At 41.0% G+C, this 21,313-nt stretch overlaps 1 protein-coding gene across 4 annotated transcripts in view; it reads right to left on the reverse strand.

Annotated features, from left to right (window-relative positions):
* Positions 1 to 12,142: 12,142 nt before the first annotated feature.
* Positions 12,143 to 21,313, reverse strand: part of grin2db (glutamate receptor, ionotropic, N-methyl D-aspartate 2D, b) — an 87,383-nt gene continuing 78,212 nt past the window's right edge. For all 4 annotated transcript variants that reach the window (XM_082149098.1, XM_082149101.1, XM_082149100.1 and 1 more), the window contains 2 exons: positions 20,744 to 20,985; positions 12,143 to 20,537 (listed from right to left, as the gene is read on the reverse strand). In XM_082149098.1, coding sequence (XP_082005224.1) covers positions 17,346 to 20,537; positions 20,744 to 20,985 — 3,434 coding nt within the window. In that variant the 3' untranslated portion in view covers positions 12,143 to 17,345. The remainder of the gene's footprint in view (positions 20,538 to 20,743; positions 20,986 to 21,313) is intronic.

Raw genomic sequence — 21,313 nt, forward strand, 5'->3', positions numbered from 1 at the left:
GGACATTGTCAGTGAATAACTCACAGCATGTTACTCACACAATGCTATGCTGAATATAGTACACAAGCCGTATATATGCAGGGACCACTTTTATGATATTTCTCTGGTGCTTTGGCACCCTTTTTGAAATTTGAAATCCCTAAATAATATGATAACAAGCAACAGTTTGCAATCTCAAGCAGAATAGTTTTTGAACAGCTAAATGGAAGTGAGACCTTGACACAATCAAGTTACAATGGCCCGCTCCCGCTCTTACGTTGAGAATAAGGTGAATAGAAGACAGATAAATGGGTTTGGAAAGACAAGAGAGTGAGTAAATGAAGACAGAATTTTATTTCTGGGTGAACTATCCCTTTAATAATAGAAGATGCATTGCAACACCGGGCTTCTGTATGGTGTAATAAGAAATAAAAATGAATAAATGTGCTAAATAAAAGAATAAAAGGACAAAGTAGAGAACAAATGATTCGTGCAGACAGAATGAAAAGGTGATGGAAAAGAGGACAAAATCATTTTCACCTCCAAACACGTAAAGAGCATTTCTGATGATATGCAGTGCCACAGTATGGCAGGCTTTCAGTATCATGTTACAAACGTGGCCATGAGGCAAATCACAGAAATGCATCATGTTTAGCCTTTTCACACCTGTAATTTTTAAAGGGGAGCGTTTTATCATCACCTACCTTAAAAAAAAAACATCTAAACAATGCTACTTAATAAGAATGAAACAAAACAAATTTCTCATCTCAAAAGGACATACGGTACACAGCAACAGATTATGTATTTTTGCATTTACCCCCAAATAGTTTTAAGTGAGACCAGAATAGAGTTAGGGGCTTTTCACACAGAACAAGTTCCTTTTGAGGTTACATGCGTACATATGTAACCCCGTTCCCTTTCGAGGGAACTCAACACTGCATAATGTTCCCATAACGTTAATGCTATGACGCAGCGTTGAGTTCCCTCGAAAGGGAACCGGGTTACATATGTAAGATTTAAAAAAAAAAAGCTAGATGTGGGGAAGTGAAATGGAAAAAAACTGAACAAAACCAAGAAACCGCAAGGTCTTTTTAATAGTATAACTACTTTTAATTGCATTCCTGTAGTCATCAGTGGCTGAAAAGACCCTTATACCCTCATTCGCTACTTTACCTCACCTATATATCACTTTGTTAGCCTGGCAAGCCAGACCTACATCAAGATGTTAGGTCTGGCAACTCACCATTGGCACGGCTCAATCCGAGGGGCGGGATAAACGGTTGTCTTTCAAATTCCCTCTGCACGTAATAGAATAGCGCTACAACCAACCAGAGCGTTTTCCCACCAGCGGAGTTAGTTGATAGATTAAACTTTTGCCGTATCTGGTCGGCAAAACTACGAACATATCTTCCTTTTTTAAGAATGACTTCAGTGCTGTTCTTTGTTCTTTTCTCAAAGAACAGCTTAAGTGCTCCAGAGTCGCGGCCAAAGCCGATTCGAAAGACTGCTGTTCGCCAGCAGCAGCCGCCATTCTTTGTTGGAACCGTCGCAACTCTGTCGTCATTATGTTAAGCCCGCCCCACCTACTCTATACACGATGTGATTGGCCTGACTAGAGTTTGTTTTTTCCAGCTCGAAAGTCAACGGAGAGTTGCTAGACTACACTCAAAATAAATGTTGCTGCCGCTAGGGTGCGTCTAGATTTCTAGGCTATCACTTTGTAGGAGTGAATGAAAACGAGTGAACAAATTCAGACACCGAGTGTGACACAAGAAGGCACACTAGGGAAGGCGTACACTGCCTGTGGCGCACATTTAGTCTTCAGCACAGAACGTGCATAGTGTATGCGCGCAGCACACAAAGAACAATGTAAGGCACTTTGAATAGTGCACGTGCAAAGTGAATAATCTTTCTAGTGCATTTGTCAAGCACCTGTGTTCGCGCACGCTGTCAAATGAGTGAGAGTTAAAATGAAGTAGCTTTATTTTAGCATAATTTAATGCGGTTGACACTCCTGAAACTTTCCAGTGTGTAAGTGGCCATGGTCCTCTTAGCAGCATGAAAAACATAACTTTTATTCTTAAAGGGGACATATCATGAAAATCTGACTTTTTCTGTGTTTAAGTGCTATAATCGGGTCCCCAGTGCGTCTACCAACCCAGAAAACGTGAAAAGTGACAACCTAGTACTTTGTTTTGGTAAGCCTTTTACTCTGCATGCATGTAAAAAAATAAGCAGATCAGATTTCGCTCCCCTTCTGACATAGAAAGGGGATCTTATTATAATATTACCGCCCCTAATACCAAGCTTTTCACCAAGCGTGCTGCACAAGCCCTGAAAATTGAAGCCAAAACATCTCGATCGCCCCCCGGTGACTGGTCCTAGTATAGGCCATAAACCCCACCTCCCAGTGTTATTCAACGGGACGTGAGACCAACTAAACAATTAAATTACACTTCAAATATCGTTTTTCCAAAGGTGGTTTCTTTCATTCGCTGTCGTTTTTATCACGCTGATGAAAGTTCAAGTTGTTTCTAAAATAAGTTGTTTTTTAGTTAGTTACGTGATGCTATAAAAACGGTGGTGTAGCGTCATGATTGACAGCTGTGATTGACAGGTTCTCTGAGCTAAGTAGTCACTGAAGCACCAACGGACATTTTTTTCGGGATCTTCAGAGGACTGAGGAGATTGTATTTACTTTATTTTAACAAGCCTCTTGTCGTACTGCAATCAATTTCTTAAAAAGTGTACTCAGGGAGAGGGCATTCTGCGAGAGTGAGGGCGGAGCGTTGATTTCACGGCTTTACTTCCTGCTCACTACTGTGCAGGTCTGGTCCCGAGATCTCTACTGCGCAGACTCAAGTCCCAAGATGTCAGCGCCATATCGGGACACTGGCGGTGTGGTGAACAAATGAGTCCTATTGAAGAGATGAGTCCGAGCTTAGGACCCCATTAGTATGCCAGTAGTATGCCTGATCTAAATCTGTTCTCGCGACAACTTGTAGCTAACGTGAACTGTTTTAGTGTTATTATGTGGTAGCTTTATGTAGAATGCTAAATCCCGCTGCTATATGCAAGGTAAGATTAAATTAAATTGTATATTGTATATGTAAATATACAATATACAAAATATGTAAATGCTAATATTTAAAATCTGAAGTTGCGTCAATAGCAAAGGAGAAAGACCGCGAAATTTAAAAATACTACTGTTATTGTGTCACGAAATGTAGTTTTAAGAGTTTCTCAGTCGAGAATGTAGTTGTTTGAAGCTCAAATATGTTGTTTAATTATAATTTAAAAAACACTAACAACGAGAAATGTTTAATTTAACAATCTATAGATTCGGTTAAAAACTAGTATATGAAACATATAAGTTAAAATACATTAATGACTCGTTATAACGTAGTACAAACGTCTTCTATAATAAAGTGATTTTGTATGATTTGTAACCAGGCACTAAAGCGATTACCCATAAGACGTGCTTTGAACCAATCGGATTGCTTGGGTCCTAAGCTCGGACTAATCTCTTCAGTAGGACCTGGGCTGCGTTCCAGTCCACTTTTAGACACGCACTTGCGAACTTCCCTAAGCACTTCCCCTCGGGGGAATCCCTGCCGCCATTTTAAAGTGAGTTCCACTTCATGAAGTGAACGAGGGAAGTTTATATGGACAGACCCTCGTTCCTTCGATTTGGACCGAGGGAGCGAGTCTACTTCATATGTACACTTCAGGTACCTATATGTCCCACAATGCAGTACAATTGTGAAGTCACCACATATCTCGTCTAATCACCACCACAACAAACAACTCTATGATATATTAATTATATATTTTTAAATTTAAAACAACCCAAACACGCCTATATACATTTGGATGCTGCATTAAACAAATTCTTAAAGGGAAAATACTACTAATAATAAATAAACTCCATAGCTGATTCCAAGTGATCAAGGGCTTAGGACGTTCCAATTCACTACAGTTTCCGCCAGTAGTGGGCACTCGTGCAACGTAAGCAATGACGTACATCCGAGTGAACGAGACGGAGGGAAGTTAGCGAGTGAAGGGCATGACAACTTTGGACTGCTGCGTTCCAGTCCACTTTTAGACACGTACTTGCGGCCTTCCCTAAGCACTTCCCCTCGGGGGAATCCCTGCCGCCATTTTGAAATGCGTTCCGCTTCGTGAAGTGGACGAGGGAAGTTTATATGGACAGACCCTCGTTCCCTCGATTTTGACACAGGGAGCGAGTCTACTTCATATGTACACTTCAGGCACCTATATGTCCCACAATGCAGTACGATTGTGACGTCCCCACAGATCTCTTCTAATCACCACCACAACAAACAACTCTATGATATATTAATTCTATTATTTTTATTTTTTTTAACAACCCAAACACACCTATAAACATTTGGATGCTGCATTAAACAAATTCTTAAAGGGAAAAATAAATAAATAAATCAACTCCACAGCTGATTCCAAGTGATCAAGGGCTTAGGACGTTCCAATTCAGCCCATTGCAGTTTCCGCCAGTAGTGGGCACTCGTGCAACGTAAGCAAGTGAACGAGTGAACGAGACAGAGGGAAGTTAGCGAGTGAAGGGCATTACAATTTTGGACTGGAACGCAGCACAGGTAGGACTCATTTGTTCACCACAGCGGCTTCAGTTCTCACCAATGGAAGAGAGCGAAGGGGCGTCATCCATCTTTTTTTTACAGTCTATGGTTTTCACCCACGGCACGGTACCGCCATTTGGTTTCCGCTATCGACAACAGTGTAACCAGTTCTATCGCAATGGCAAAAGCTCGAGCAAACTGTTCTGTCGTTGGCTGCACAGACGAGCACAGAACACTATTAGACCAAAAATGTCACAGCTCTCTTATAAAGAATTCAGGGAACTGTGTTAACTTGTGTAAAAGTTAAACATGACGGTACATGCAAGTCAATGAGATGAATCAATGTACTGTAACTCCACAACAACTACATAAATGTATCCTCTAACCATTCAGAAACGTCCAGGTGCGTCTAAAAGTTGCATCTCTTCCTGAGACTCTCTGTAAGGCTTCACTCCACTACTGGTTATTTCCGAGATTTGGGATGAGTGAGATTATTCGCGTGTTTTGTTATTGCTGGAGTATGGAAGCTCGGATCGGCCGTCTTCTGAATGGAGGCGGGGAGCAGCAGCTCATTTGCATTTAAAGGGACACAAACAAAAACGGCGCGTTTTTGCTCACATTCCAAAACCGGCAAATTTGACAAGCTATGATAAATGATCTGGGGGGTATTTTGAATTGAAATTTCACAGACACATTCTGGGGACACTATAGATTTATATTATATACCTGTTTTTACATTTCACTGCTGGTTATATATTCTCTATATAACTGTGTATGTGACAAATAAAAATCTTGAATCTTGAATATTACATCTTGTGAAAAGGGGTATAATAAGTAACCTTTAATGTCAATGTGTTATGAACAGAAAGCAAGCAGAGAGCGCTACCATTACAGAGCTATCCTCACTTCATTGACCTCACAGTGAATCTCTTATTTATTGTGTTTACAGTGTTGGTTATAATTAGACGATTTGCGAGACTGTGACTGAACAAAAATAATAATATTTTGGATTCTTACCAATTTAAAAGGTAGAGGTAATAATAATATTAAAGATTAGCTTCTCAGATTAGCCAGTGAGCAACAGCCAGACCTGAAATTACTTGTAGACTACAATGCAGACTTTTCACTAGGAATAAGGACTTCTTTTCATCAGTTCTTAAGTTTATTTGCTTAAGAATGTTTTTCTTAATGCATTTGAGCTTTTTTTTTCTTTCATACTCTGAGTATGAATACAGCAAGACAAACTAAATCCTTTTTTTTTTAAATACCTTTTTTTTTTCATGTTCAGTGAGACATAAATAAATACAACAACTATTAAAGGACTAGTAAGACTTAGCTAGATAATAAACTGTAAATACTCACTAAAACTATACATTGTCCTGAGTAGGCCCAAATAAAAGTCTTACGATCCAAGATGTAATTTGTGGCTCTTTGCATTTTATGTGGTTTAAAATGCGGCCCTCTTGGCCTCCAAACTTGAGTACTCCTGCTCTAATGACTAGCCATTGAGTTTACATCGGTCGACTTGTTATTGGGGGGAATTATGGGATTGAATAAGTGCACTCAATAATGTCCACTATGGTTTCAGACACCACTACAAATGGATGTTCCCTCAAGCAGTGCGCTATATAAGGGTACGGGGAAAGTGTTTTTGAACAAAATGGTTCAATGAATCACTCAAGAGTTTTTGAATGATTAGGCTATAAATATATGCCCAGTTTCACACACAAGGCTGTCTTAACTGAAAGCAACCTGCACTGACATACCTTAAAAATATGTCGGTGCCATTGTTTTTTTCTCAAAATGCACACCAGTAATGTTTTTTTTTCTTTCCAAAGCACGTTTATAAAAGCTACTTAAATGTCCTAATTTAACTAAGGCCTGCCTAATCCTGGCTTAATCTAATCCCTATCTGTGAAACCAGGCCATATATTATAAATTATTAATAGAATAATAATATTCATTACTAAAAAAATACAGATTTTCTTTTTAAAAACTGAATTTATATATATATATATATATATATATATAAAAACTGAATTTTCTTATATACATATATTTATTTATTTTGTTTCTTTGTTTCATTTTGGTAGAGTGCATCTGAAATTACAAGAGCAGCGGTCATGCTGTGGACACAGGGAGGAATATTTCACAGCGCTATCTCTGCCTGCTTTACAATGCCCCGCTCCTGCTCGTAAAAATGAACTATGGCAATGCTGAGTGGAAATACATTACCGCCATAAAGCACTCTACCACGCCCGCAGTACTCTGGGAACACACCTCTCTCACACAGAACAAGAGAGAGAGACTGTTTTGTTGCTGATTAGTTGCTAAAAAAGAGAGAGACCGTGATAAAATGGAACAAAGGCAATAGTCACTGACTATCTGGAGGCTTGTTAGGAACAGAGGGAAGGTAGTTCAGAGTTGGAGATATCCACAACTCAAATACCTTTAGAAAATCCATCAAAATTCTTCACTACCTCTTTGGGACCATAGCAGTGTTAAAATGACTATGTTACACATACAGATCTGTGTTAGATGCAGACACAATTTTTAAGAGTAAACACCCCAATACACACAAAACCAGTATATTTAATTCATCAATGTAAATTATTATAAAATAACCCTCACATATTCACATTGTTATTAGCCAATATTTCCATTTGCTGACTGAACCTTTTTGATGACTGCATAAGACTCCTATATAAGCCCCAGCATTTCACAGCTAATTTCTTCCTCTTCGTTTTCCTGATAAAGTTTGAGGCAGTTTAAATCCTGAGAGCGCTGATAACAGAGGCACTTTTGCTTCAGGCACAAAAGCAGTCTTAAACTAACCTGAAACATGGCAGCCTATTTTACGAAAAAGCACTGCATTCATTAAATCATCAGTGATTCACTGACACCTCCTGTGTGACTTTTGACAGATATGAGGATGATGAGGCTGTCTAAATGAGTCTGAGGAATGGCAGGAGGATATTAATAACTTCCTTTTTACAGATTTTCCTTAAATCTTTTGCAGGGTTTCTGTAGTGATTCTCATCTGGAAGGTTTTCATCAATGTGCAGATTGAAATCTGAGAAGTACACTTAATTTGATGTGAGTAGCTGTACGTTTTCCTGTGAAAAGATTAAATGGGCTGATTATATATTTTTTGTAGTTCCCCCCCCACCCCCATCCAAAATATCTTAATTTGTGTTCCGAAGATGAACGAAGGTCTTACAGGTTTGGAATGACATGAGAGTAATCATTGTGCTGGGTTAATTTTTTGGGTGAACTAATCGTTTAATGACACTGTGAACATAACTATGGTGCCTCTAAGGGACATGGTGAAGGAAAACAATATGAGATAAAAAAAAAAAAAAAATATATATATATATATATATATATATCAATGCTTTTGCGTCCTCTCGCACGTTTTGCATTCGCCAGACACTTTGCTCAAAAAAACCTATGCGTTCCCCAAAGAAACTTTGCGGTCACTCGCAAGACCTTTTCGTTCATTGTGAGCGAATGCAAAGTTCCACAGGGCTAAAAATATTTTTTCCTCTCATCTCATATGTTTTATAGGTCCATGTCCCTTTAGGGGCTCCATACATTATGCTTCATTGAATTCTTTTCTTTTTCTTTTTCTGCATTCACCCTCCACAGTAAACACACTCTATTCAGAACCTTGTTTTCCATCATATTTCCATGATATACATTTCATATTTTCTAAGTTTGAGGTTGGCTGCTTGGCAAGGTCCAGTAAGCTCCTGCTGGTAGATTCTCCTGCCAAAAAGCATCTATCTCTATTGACGTTCAAAAATTGCAGTGTATTATGTAAACATTTAATTATATTATAGATATTTAGTCAGTGCCCATTTTCTTTGAAATGATCTTAAAAGCATGAAATGGGCTTATGTTTATCCCTGTCTGCTGCCTTTGGCGTCACAGCTTATGTACAGACGGGACAGTCTTTAGTAAAAGGTTTGATACTGTGGCACCAGTCAATCAGCATAGCCATTACGTCATTTTCCTGCGGCTTTACAGCTCAGGTGATTGGCTCAAAAACTTAACTCGCAATTGTAACCTAAGACCCCCTTGATTATTTCATTCATGCGATGTGATCCACTCTGTACTTTAACCAAACACAGACAGACAAACAAGCGTTTAGACAAACAGCAAGAAGACAAACGCACACATAGCAAAACCCGCAGCTTTCTTTATTTCTAGCTCGTTGATCTTAACTGCAGGGTGGATTCGTTAGGAACTCTCAGACGCTGATAAAATTTGGCCATCCCAGTTGAGTGCACTGTCTGGCCAACTAATCACTCTAATTAGCTTAATTACTCAATTAGCTACTCAGGTATAACAAGTTGCAGCATGTATAACCCTTCAAGAATCCAGATAAATGAAGGTCAAAAGAGTAAAGATCTATCCTTTTCAGTGGTAATAAACCACAAGCTGCGTAACATTTGGAAATTCACATCTATCATGGTAACACTGATCTGAATAAATATCTCTTCCAAATAACGGGGATTAATTGTTCAAAGGGAAGCTATATTGAACTGGCAGCTATGTGGTCAGAAACCATAAAATGCTAAACAAATTATGCAGCTTTTTCCCCGGTAATTATTTTCTGTGACACCACTGTTCAACGACACCACATTAATGGCTTTGAGAGCTTTGTACACAGCTTATGATTTACACTTATGAAATATTTGTTTACAGAGAGATAAAGGTAGATTCAGAAGATTAGAACATCAAAGTGCATCTCTCTCTCTTTACTGTACAAAGCAGAGTTTATACTGGCCACAAGCCATCAGCTTATTAGTCCTGACATTGCACTAATGAAGAGGAAAAATTCTGCATCTATACCATCCCCAGACTTCTTTTTTTCTGCTTCTCTCTCTCTCTCTCTCTCTCTCTCTCTCTCTCTCTCTCAAGACGACCAGAATCTGACCAATTACATGAATCTATTACAGCAAAATGAAAACATCCAAATGTGCTTGTGTCTGGTCTTGCTTTTCCTACTTTCAAATGAAATTAGACACAAATTACATTTCAGAAACATTGCTTCTGGAAACCAAAAGACACCGGCAGATAGCATCTGCTTTCCCACAGAAAACTACTCAACTGTGCCATCTCATAATGATCACATTTAAATTAAACATATGCATCGGTTATTATAAACTTTTCATTTTCATTCACTTTAAAAGAGGATTTTAACTATTTAAGAACCGAGAGCCTATTTCAGGTGCATACTGAATGGCACAAAGCAGCTGCAGAGGATCCAAAGGCCTTTGAACTGACAAAAATAACTGGGAAAAACAAGCGACTTTAATCGCCTCTGCACCATGTGCAGCATTCGCTCGCAATGGTTTTATCTATAAAAGCAGCAGCAAAGTCCTGCAAGATAAATTGACATTAATGCTAATGTCAATAATGATGGGAGACGAGCGCTATGCCATGTGAAGTTGGAGTATGCCCCTGTGAATTCTGGGTAATTTGTCGCTCGGTCCCAGCGCAGTAATATGCACGTGAAAAAAGTAGATCTGACATGATTTGCTTTGTGGATGAAAATATGCTCTCTATCTCTCTCTCTGTCTTTCCCCTGGTCTTGCATTTTTCTTTTTTTTATTGAGAGATCAAGTCGATGCGCTGGTGCAGCCTGCGGCACGCTGGGCTAATGATGAAAGAGAGAGCATTGCTGCTTCTATCATATATGAGAGTGTGTGCGAGCCTCAAATCCCGCTACTAACACTCGCTCGCTCGCGCACACGTGCAGTGTTAATCTGAGCATTGATGCTATAGTGAGAGGATAAGTGAGGACTCAGATTCTGCTGTGCCGTGGCAGAACTCTTCGTACTCTTGCGGCTTTTGAGTGACATAAACACGGCTCAGTGTTGATCGATGTGCAGACATCAGCACACCCCAGAGATGGATCATCTACAGCCGCTGAAAACACTCCCAAGATGAGGCTGAAAGCTCTCCACCATCACAGCGATAACACTAGATATAGTGAAGTTCAGCTATCTCACTCACGCAGCATATGCATAAAACACAAGATATCCGGCAATCTCTTTCTCGCCCCAGCGGGCACACATACACACGCCACGCGGCTCCAGGGTGAGTGAGGACGGGGAGAGTAAGAGCTGATTTCCAACAGCAGAGGTTATTATTTGGCAATCATATGCTTGTATTTCAAGAATGTTTTTTGGGGGATAGTTCACCCATAAATGAAAATTCTGTATGACTTCCATACTTCTGTGCAACACAGAAGATATTTTGAAGAATGTTAGTAACAGTTTTAGTTCCAATTGACTTCCATCGTATGCACAACACTGATATATTTTTCTTAATATATCATCTTTTATGTTCCACAGAAGAAACAGTCATACAGGTTGGGAACGGCATGAGGGCGAGTAAATTACATTTTTGTGCGAAATATCCCTTTAAATTTAACTTGACACTAAAATGATACTATTACCGTTCAGCTAATTTTAATGGACGAAATTCGGTAATTTCAATAGGAATCCAGCAATGAATCTGAAATCGCCCCCTATACTCTCAAATAGGGCGCTATTTGAAGGGACTGCCATTTGTAGTGGCGTCCGAAACCATAGTGAACGTTATTGAGTGCACTCATTCAATCCCACAATGCACCGCAACAACGAGTGTAGGCTACAACCGATATACGCTCAACGGCTGTCCGAATCCACTCACTCGTTTTCATTCACTCCCTCAAGTGGGCTATATTAGTGGAGTAATGTAGGGAATAGTGAATGAGGGTATAGGGGGCGATTTCAAACACAGCCCTAGATGCAGGAAAAAAATGTTGTCTTGAGTCATGTGACTGAATAATGTGCTCATAAAAGACCCCAGTGACTAATTTCCATTTCCGTATTTATTTTAAGCCAATTTCTCTGTAAGTGATGATTTTGCTTGAACAAATGCAGCAAAATGCTGCCTTAACTTATTGTTTTTTCAACACTCCAATGTTTTCCATTAAATGTGAACCTTGCACAGTAACATGTAATAATAAAGATAATGAAAATATTATATTAATAATCTAACTACCCATTTATCTATCTAGACTAAGTTCAGTTTAAAAAAAAAGAGAAATTGATTTAAGACAGAATCACACAAATACGAATGCAGGCTTGCACATAATTCATTAATATGTTAAAGCATTGATAATGATATTGTGCAATACTGTGTGCAGTGTATTTGTCATTTTAACTGGCAAGAGAGGAAGATCACAGCTCATCAGGCTCATGACTGTGTACAGAGATGTTGGCTTATATAAGGTCAGGTCTGGTCTTCAAAGATCAAAGCTCAGAACACATCGCTCAAAGGAATAGAGAGGGGGGAGGTTCAGAGAAACGCGTACCAAGGAACTGAAGAAAGTTCTTACCATGATACAAGAGAATTTACTTCATCACCCTCACAGGCATGTGTGGAAGACAAAACACACATTCTCACCCACACAGACAAACACATAAACATGCCTTTCCACGTTCACACACACAAATACAGTTACAGGACAAATAAGAAAAGGCAATGAGTATTTTAAAGAGTATTCTTTATGAAGCAATTCTTAGCACTGACCCCTTCAAACCCCTTCCCAAGACATGATGTCGAAACCAAACAAACTCTGATTGGTGGATGAATTCTGTCTGGACTGTACAGTGCAAAGGCAATAAACATCCTCAACTGCTGCCTGTCACACACATACACACTCACACTGCCTTTAGTTACAGTGCAGTTTACACAATGCCACATCAATCATTTAAAATAAAATGGTGAGAAAGTAAAAAAAAAGAATTTAAAAAAATCCAGAAAATTTCACAATAAAACAGATTTGCTAAAAAAAAGAAAAATCTTAGACAGAATAATTTCTAGCTGTTAAGACTAAAGTAAAACAGTAATTACTCCTTTTCCTTCTGCATTTTGAATGGGAGATGGGATTATAATTGTGATGTGACATGAAGGACCCTGTTTAAATATGGGTTTCACAACATGTAAGAGCTCATTAATTGCATGACAAAGCAAAAATATAGTGAATTTCCAGCCTTGAATCTCAGACATTATTGTTAGTGTTCAGCTGCAGCTTGCGGAATAAGGGTAGGCTAAGTAAAACATGTAGTGGTCTATCACAGGGGCTGACCTGCTTTCACACAAACACACACTGATCTCTGCTCAGCTGTGATCAAGAGGGAAGAGCTGCGCTTTTATCCGTCGAGCTGACTGTCAAGTAATGCCTCACATCATGGTGCCAACAGCTACCTGGAGCAACTCTGAGTCTCAAGCTCCTGAGGGAGAAAGAGAGCCAGAGACAGTTCTAGAACACCTGCAGGATTTGTGCTATCCTTGAAGCTGCAGGGAGTGTGAGTATGTATGTCTGTCCTGAGTGAGTGAATTATGCATTATAGCAGGCCGACGAGTGCGAGGAAACAGTTGAAAAAAAAATCTGATTTAAAAAGAGGAAAAAGGAGATGGATAGAGACTTTGTATGGGTGTATATAAATGCTGTATGCGCACACACTCTTTCTCACGTACAATCACCACATAAATAATGAAACGCCTACAAAGCAACTGTATATGCAGTACAAACCTGCACATAATCTGTCTCTTTCTCTTCCTCATTCACTCACTACAGAGCTTAAATTCATTGTGACACTCACTTGGCAAGTCCAGATGGAATCTGAAGACCTTTTAAATGTTAACTGGGGAAAATCGTCAGAAAGGGTGTTAAAATGGAACTTAAAAAGAGTTCTAAAAATATATTGGTAGCTGAAAGCTTAATCAATAAGCCCAAATATTTAATACAATACCGTTCAAAACTTTGGGTCTGTACATTTTGGTTTAATTTGAATATATATTTAAAGAAAATTCCAGTGATGGTAAAGCTGAATTTTCAGCATCATTACTCCAGTCTTTAGTGTCACATTACCCTTCAGATATCATTCTAATATGCTGATTTGGAGCTAAAGAAACGTTTCTTCTCAATATCAATGTTGATCATATTTCTATGAAAACTGATTTTTGTAATGATTTTTTTTTTTATGATTATTTGATGAACATCAAAGGAACAGCATTTATTTGAAATTATTTTTTGTAACATTATTAATGCCTTTACTGCCACTTTGGATCAGTTTAATACATCCTTTCTGAAGAAAAGTATTAAAATCTGACTCCAAACTTTTGAACGGAATACTGATAGCAAATGAGATGCACACACAGATTATGCATAATGCATCAGTGTGGTTGCATCAGTGTAGAAAAAGGACACTAGTCTTTTCTCTCCTGTTCTGATACTCAGACATACAAACAAACAGCCACACTGAATCTAAAGTAGCAGCTGACCAGCCCTTAACACAATATGTGACTTTAATTTCCCAGCCAAATATTGACCACCATGGACAATTCTACCAACAATATCCAACCCTTGTACTTTGTCTATTTCACAATCAGATCACAAGTCTAAACTGACAAGGGGAAGCCTTTAGTGAGTGTTTGTTTGGAGATGGGATGACATATCTATTGCCTACCATACCTCCTAATCAACATGAGTCAGTACGCCAACATTATGTTACAGTTACACACATTACCCATCAGGCACAGTACAGCCCAGACTCTCACTACAGTGTCATGGTCATCAGGTACAACTCTTCAGTCATTTATCAATTACATCATAACTGTAATTGATCATTATCTTCAATAATCAATTGATAGGAGCAGGAACACAGTAGCTACTGGTCTCTGTTTTTTTTTTTTTTTTTTCTTGTTTTGTTTTTTGCTAACTGAGAGAACATACAGAGGGATAAACAGAGATTAAAAATATCTAAAAAAGGAAAATGCCAGAGGTACATTGTTTAAGTTGCCTAATCAATGGTGTTGTGGAAAAAAGATTTTAAGAAAACTACAAAATAAGAAGAAATCAGTAGTTATTATTAGACTGATGGACTGATGGGTGGCTGAATGGATGGATGGAATACTAACTGGCTAGATGGACAGTTGGAATGGCAGAATATCAAAAGGACAGACACAGCGATGAGGGCAAAGAGCTAAAACACAAATGATATGAAAGCTATTTAGGTAGTATTAGATTAATTGTGAAGATCTGCTATAAATAAGAAAAGATGGACAGAAGGATGGATGGATGGATGGATGGATGAAACTTGTTTTGACTTGAATTGTTTTTTTTTCTTCTTCACAGGCACTAATGTTTTCACAGTCATATAGGAGGAATCAAAATTCAAAAATGTCTCCAGAGTCTAGAATTGCTACAAAGCTAAAACATTTAAAACTATTTCTACCACTTCCTCCAAGTATATCAAACTTAACTCATTATATATATATATACCTGTCTGTATATATATGTATATATTTATTTGTACATATATATATTTTGTATAGATAAATTATATGATGGCAATGAAAACTGAATACAATGGGCAATAAAATATCTATGTCAATTCACAGTATAACATGATACATTCTCAAAAACATAGTATATAGAGATAATATTTCTTTTTTGTTCTCAAGAAAAAGCTACATGGGAATTATAAGTCTGTTCTGTACATGCAGTCACAGAATTCTGTGTTAGCGCCTTCTAACTCAGTAAGGGTCAATGACAGATCAAGTGTACTCATGGCACACTATATTAATTCAATCATTCTACATCCATCTTCCTGCCCCTCCCCCTTCCATGCCGGGTGCGGTGGACTTTTTACGCTGACGCACCCGTATTCCCGGCATTGGAAGAAATGCTGACCGAGGGGATTAAGTGGTTGTGTGTGATTCAGTTTACACAACACGCAATTCAATACCTGAGCTTGTTATTTCTTGACTCATGCGATGACAGGTGGGTCTTTAAAATGTGAAAAAGCCCTAAATTTTATTGTAGTTGATGACGAACCTTCCACAGGGGGTCTTGTTTAAATGAACAAGATATGAAAGGGAGACAAACATCACTTATATCAAATAAAGGGCTATCAAATCTGTTGATCTGTGACGACATGTACAAGCCCTCTATGCCCCCCAGAATAAAAGTGTAATTGTCACTTCTTGTGATGAGTAACTGTATCCAGAATGCTACAAAATCTACCGCATGTCTACTTTTTGCTAAATCATTTCAAAGCTACATTCAACTACAACACGGGCAAATAAGCGGTGCCTGACGTCAAATAGGTATTCAGAAACCGAATCTCTGTATGATTGACATCAATACTCAAGCCAAAATAAATGGTGTAGAATGCTTTTGGTTAAAAATCGATAAGAAATGTTTGTCCTTGACTCTTCATTATCATATGTTAACATTTGCACTGACAAGAGCCAGCAACTTGTGCTTTATTATATGCAACTCTGCACTGGAAGTAGGCTTGACTTGATAATGCACAATCAGTGACAACGACAGCCTCAGCTTTTTTAAACATTGCCCTTAACCATCCTAGAAACAAAGCAAGCTGTCAGTTCGAAACCTAATGATTAAGGTACAAAACAAGCATGATCCACTCTTGGTCCACCATTTATAATTGTTAACATACAGTTTTTAATATTATGTAGCCATCTAGTGCCAATCATAAATATTGCAACCCATCATCAAATGATGAAAGACAAGTATTGCTTGTATGCAAAGAAAGGACCATCACATTGGGCAGTGCCGTGGATCTAGTTGTGACAATTTGAAAATTCTGTTATCAAAAGAAATAACTCATTAAAAATTGCCTTCACATGTATAATCCCACTATTTAACATCAGACACAGCTGGTTTACCCTTTTGTTAAAATACGACCACAGTGAGAGCAATAAACAGCATTAAACAAAAGGAAACCTGAAAGGAAAAGAAAAAAAATATACAGAAAAAATTGCTACATTTTTGTTTTGTTTGTGTTCTTATTGTTTATCTTTTGAAGTCTGTCTCTTTAGAACATAAAGTCATCCCTATTTGATGTCAAAGTGACACCATGGCATTGGAGTTCTGATAGGACAACAAGAGTTCTGATGAGTGAAATGGCTCCATGTAGATTCTGATTATCTTTGAATCAGAAATACAGAAAGAGTGACAGTTTACTCTTTGTTTACTTTGAGGTCAAATTTCAATTAATAATTTTCCAGCATGGCCTTAAAAGAGGAAGCCAAACAGGTACTGATGCCATAACATCACTGTTGCAAGTGTCAAAAAAAGAAAGAAAAAGAAAAGAAAAAAAGAAAGAAAAAAGGGTATTTCTGTATCTATGAGCATCAGGTTGCCATGGAGACAATTTTTCAGTCAGTGGGTTGATGCTGATCATCTGAGGCTCTCCAAGACTGCATTCAGATTGAATATATATTAATTTTTAGTCATCTGTAAATAAACTGAATAGCCAGTTTCAGCCACAGCAGTATTTGTTGTCTGTCACATGTTGTATGTGGACGATCCAAAAATGTCTTTTCCTTGTTTGAGGGAGTGTATATGTGTAAACATGACATCATTACTCACAGAAAGATCCCAGACATTTGCTATCCACTGTTCTCATTGGAGGAGAGGAGCACAGAGGACATCATAATACTCAGCTCAGACCGGAGATGGAGCACGGCTGGAGTATCCATTGTGACCGCGGCATAATTTGTTGAGCCTTTCCCTGCTTTGACTGCTGTTTCTTTGCTGCTCTGGTCAATGTCGTGGACGTTTTCCTCGTCTTGGTGCGGCGCATGTATGTGCATCACACTCCAGCTGCGCTTCACAGTAGAGCTTACACACACGCGCAGCAGCGAAGCCCCGTGTCATACTTCACTCTCTAGGCTGGAGAAATGGGCAGAACCACGGCGTGAGCATAAGCTCTTGGCTTTGAGTGGCAGGTGTGGGGAGTAGAATCGTCTTGGCTGGGGCACAGACCGAAGTCTCTGGTACTGAAGCTTAGCACTGGCGGTGGCTGCTTGGGAGGAGCCGGAAGCAGCCCCAGGGGAAAGCACAGCTGGAGGGGACATGGATGCAGAGGATGGAGGTGGAGGAATGGGCATGGGTAGGGAGTTGGGAGCAGAAGGTACAGATAATGAGGGTAGGAGTGGCTGAGGTGAGGAGGGTGATGCCTGGGGTATGTGTTCTGAGAGCTGGGCTTGCTGGGAACTTAGGTTGGACTGGCTTCCGGATTTGGATTTGTCAGGATTAGGGGGTGCTTTGGGCCGAGAGCTTCCACTGAAGCTGTGGCAGTGAGGAAGCAGATCCTCCTGACTATGGGACTGAGCACTGCTGTGTTTGTGGTGTATGTGGGGCCTACCGTGCCCATACTGTGTACACGTACATGATGCTGCATCTTGCATTCTATCCCGAGACCTCTGACCTTTGCTTTTTGGCCCACTGCGGCTACGCTTCTCACCCTTCATCTGTAATTTGTCCACTGACCAATAGCGTCGCGGTGGTGGAAGGGAGGTGGGAGGGGGTGGCCACTGTGAACCCAGCCCTCCACTGCCTCCCCCAGAACCCCATCCAATCCCTGGACCTGAAGCCCAGAAATCACCTGCCACACCCCACCCTTCAGCCCGACCCAAAATGGAATCATCTCTACTGTTGACACTTCCACCTTTCTCTCGAGCAGGGTATGTTCCAAAAAACCAGCCCCCACCCCCAATTCCGCTGGCTCCACCTACACCAGTTCCTTCCCAGTACCTCTCAAAACGGCCAAACTCTCCTGAGGACCCCTCATCAGAAAAGCTTTCCTCTGCTCTTATTCTGTCCCTCTCTGACTCAGACACTGCTCCTCTCCCTGCACGCTGCACTCTCTCCTCTATTCTCTCCCTCTCTCGTTCTCTCTCTCTCTCTTCTTCTTCCCCTTCCTCCTCCTCATCCTCAGAGTCCCACTCATGGAGGGAAAGGCCTTCTCTTGTGTTAACTCGCCCCCTTTCATAGTGGAGAAGCAGTGGTTTGCGCTCTCCTACTCTCCCTTCTGCCTCTCTCTCTACCCCACTACTCCTCCGTCTCTTGGACGAGGAGAGGAGCGTATGTAAAGAGGAGGGAGGGGAGGGTCCAGAGGCCTCAGTGCCACCTGCTTCTCCTCCACTGACCCAGAATTTGACTGAAGAGGGGAGTTTGTTGAGGTTGGGATAGCGTTTGCTGGATGGTTGATGTTGTGAATGGGAGCTTTTGGGTCTTCTCTCCCTTCCTCTACCTCCCCCACTCTCGTCCTCTCTATCGTCCCCCTCGTCCTCACCTCCATCTCTCCTCCCTCGTTCTCTCTCTCCCTCCCAAGCTGAAAGACTGCCTTTGTCCACAAATGCGCTGCGGTATTGAGTGGAAAATGATGAGTACTCTCCTTCTCTATCCCCATCCCCCTCTCCATCTCTTTCTGCCTCAGCATCACCCTCCTCTGGCTCTGACCGCTTACCGGAAGACACTTTCTTCTTTTTTTTTGTTTTCATTGCCTTCTTTTTCTTCTTTTTCACCTTGCGACGCTTCCTTTCTCTTTCTCTTTCCCTTTCACGCTCCTCCCTCTTTTTCCGTTTTTTGTTTTTCTTCCTCTTTTTCTTTTTCTCTTTGTCTCTCTCTTTCCTACGTTTCTTCTCTCTTTTCCTTTCTGTGTCTCCCTGGGCTCCACTACTCCTCTCTCTGTCCCTCTCTCTCTCTGCCCACCCTGCCCACCATTCCTGGAGCTGTGCTAGCTGACTGCCACCCCTCTCTCTTTCTCTGTCCTTCTTATGCTCCCTGTCTCCAAAGGTGCCCCACGGTTTACGTGGGGGTATAGGAGGAGGAGGTCCATGAGTGAGAGATCTAGGGGAAAGGATAGACCGTTCTCTGTCCCTGGTTCTGTTGTGGCCCTGCAGAAGACTAGACTCTTCAGTCAGCTCATCCAAATCCTCCTCATCCTCTTCCTCACCTTCTCTATCTCGGGTGCTGTGAGATGATGCTGTGGAAGTGGATGAAGGAGAGGTGGAACGTGAGGATGTGGCTGAAGATGTGGTTGAGGAGCTGGTGGTGGATGAGGAGGATGATGTGGAGGTGTAGGGGAGTGAGGGAGATGGTGATGGAGGAGTGTAGGATGGGGAATGTGTGACTGGCACAGGGATGGGGAGAGGAGGAGAGGGTCTCGGTCTTCGACTCGCTTCCCTGCCTCCACCTCTCCGGCCCAGTGGCAGGATGTTTTCATACAGTGGGCCACCAGGTTCTTTGGGCTTTTTTGGTCGCCGCTTCCTCCAGAAGGATGAAGGGAGAGGGGGAGAGGGGTGCTGCAGCGGGGGGTTAGGTGTCAGCGGGGCTGGGGCCTGGCTTTTAGGAGGAAGCCTTGGAGTTCCCAGAGATTTAACCCCTCTACCCTGACCCCCTCCACCAGTACCCACTCCCACCTTCTTCCCCATGCCATGGTCCATGCCCTTCTCCTGATAGAAAGCCACACTAGTTGGTGGGGGTTGTTGGTGGGCTCTGGGGACAGTTTTTGGAGTTTGAGAACCTGTCTGTTGTTCCAGACATGTCCCAAGTCCCTCCGGATCAATAGGTCCATAGTAGCGCTTATATCCATCTAGACCACTACCCGTACCTCCACCACTTGCCCAGGTAGGTGCCACCTTTTGGGGTAAGGGCCCTGTTTCTGCTAGGGCTCCTCTCACACCCATGGAGGTGGTGGCACTAGCGGTTTTGGGTAGTCTCCAGCGGTCCACAACCGCCAGTCTGCGATCTGGCCGGGGTAAGAAAGTAGTGCATGGGAGCGGAGCTCCTATAAGTTGAGTATTTGCAGGACCCAGGGCTGCTCCAGAATGAACAATTGTGGGAGGGGAACCAGGAAGAGGTGTTTTGTAAGACTGAGGAGGTTGAGGCTGTTGTGGTTGCTGCTGCTGCACCATGGCAATGGCTGGATTGGATACAGCTGAAGTGACCACATGTGAGGAAGAAGCAGGAATCATGGCAGTGTGATGATGGCCAGGAACTGTGACTTTAACCCCACCTTGTGCAGTTTCATCTTCAAAACTGCAGCAGCTATACATTCCCTAAGAGTACAATAAATTGTTAAGTTATATTTTGATAATAAGGGCAAATCAGCTTTCATTGCATCACTCTCACCCCATCTGTAATACCACAGGCATGTCCATGTTACCATCTTTCTTCTACTCAAACTCTTCCATATGTCTTTCATCCAGTGACTAATAATCACTCACTCTTTCACTTTACACTCTCACTTCACACTCTCTCTCACCCTGCTGAAGGCGAGTAGGAAGTCCAGTTTGCCGGACTGGCCCATTTTGTTCATGCAGTGCCGCAGCCTCCAGTAAACCAGGTGTTCCCAGGCGAAGACCAGCAGACTTAGGCCCATGGCCACCAGCAGCATGTAGAAAACACCGGCCATGTTGTCTATGTCTAGTTTGGAGCTCATCACTTCAATTTTATCATTATGACAGATCCCTGAGAGCCAGAGACGCTCTAGCATCTCAATCTCATCTGAGTGGAGAGGGGAGAGAAATGCAAGGCATTTACATTACTCATTTTCTCATTTAATAAGTGATACAACTACTTGGCACAGATGTATCAATAAAACATGTATGAATGCAATATGGCATTGAGTTGCCTTTCCCACATGCTTGCTGTAGCAGGAAGCAGATGCTAAAACTAAATGTGTGTAAATCTGTTGTGAACCTAAGTCAGGTGCTATTTTGAGATCTGTAGAGTTTTATACTAAAAACATTATAGGTCAGAGGTCAAGTGAACAGGTCCCTGTGGGTAAATGGGAACATTACTGTGAAGGTCTGTTTAGAAGCTGATCAAACGG

Source organism: Leuciscus leuciscus (genome assembly GCF_965113295.1).
Source record: "Leuciscus leuciscus genome assembly, chromosome: 20".
Taxonomy (NCBI): domain Eukaryota; kingdom Metazoa; phylum Chordata; class Actinopteri; order Cypriniformes; family Leuciscidae; genus Leuciscus; species Leuciscus leuciscus.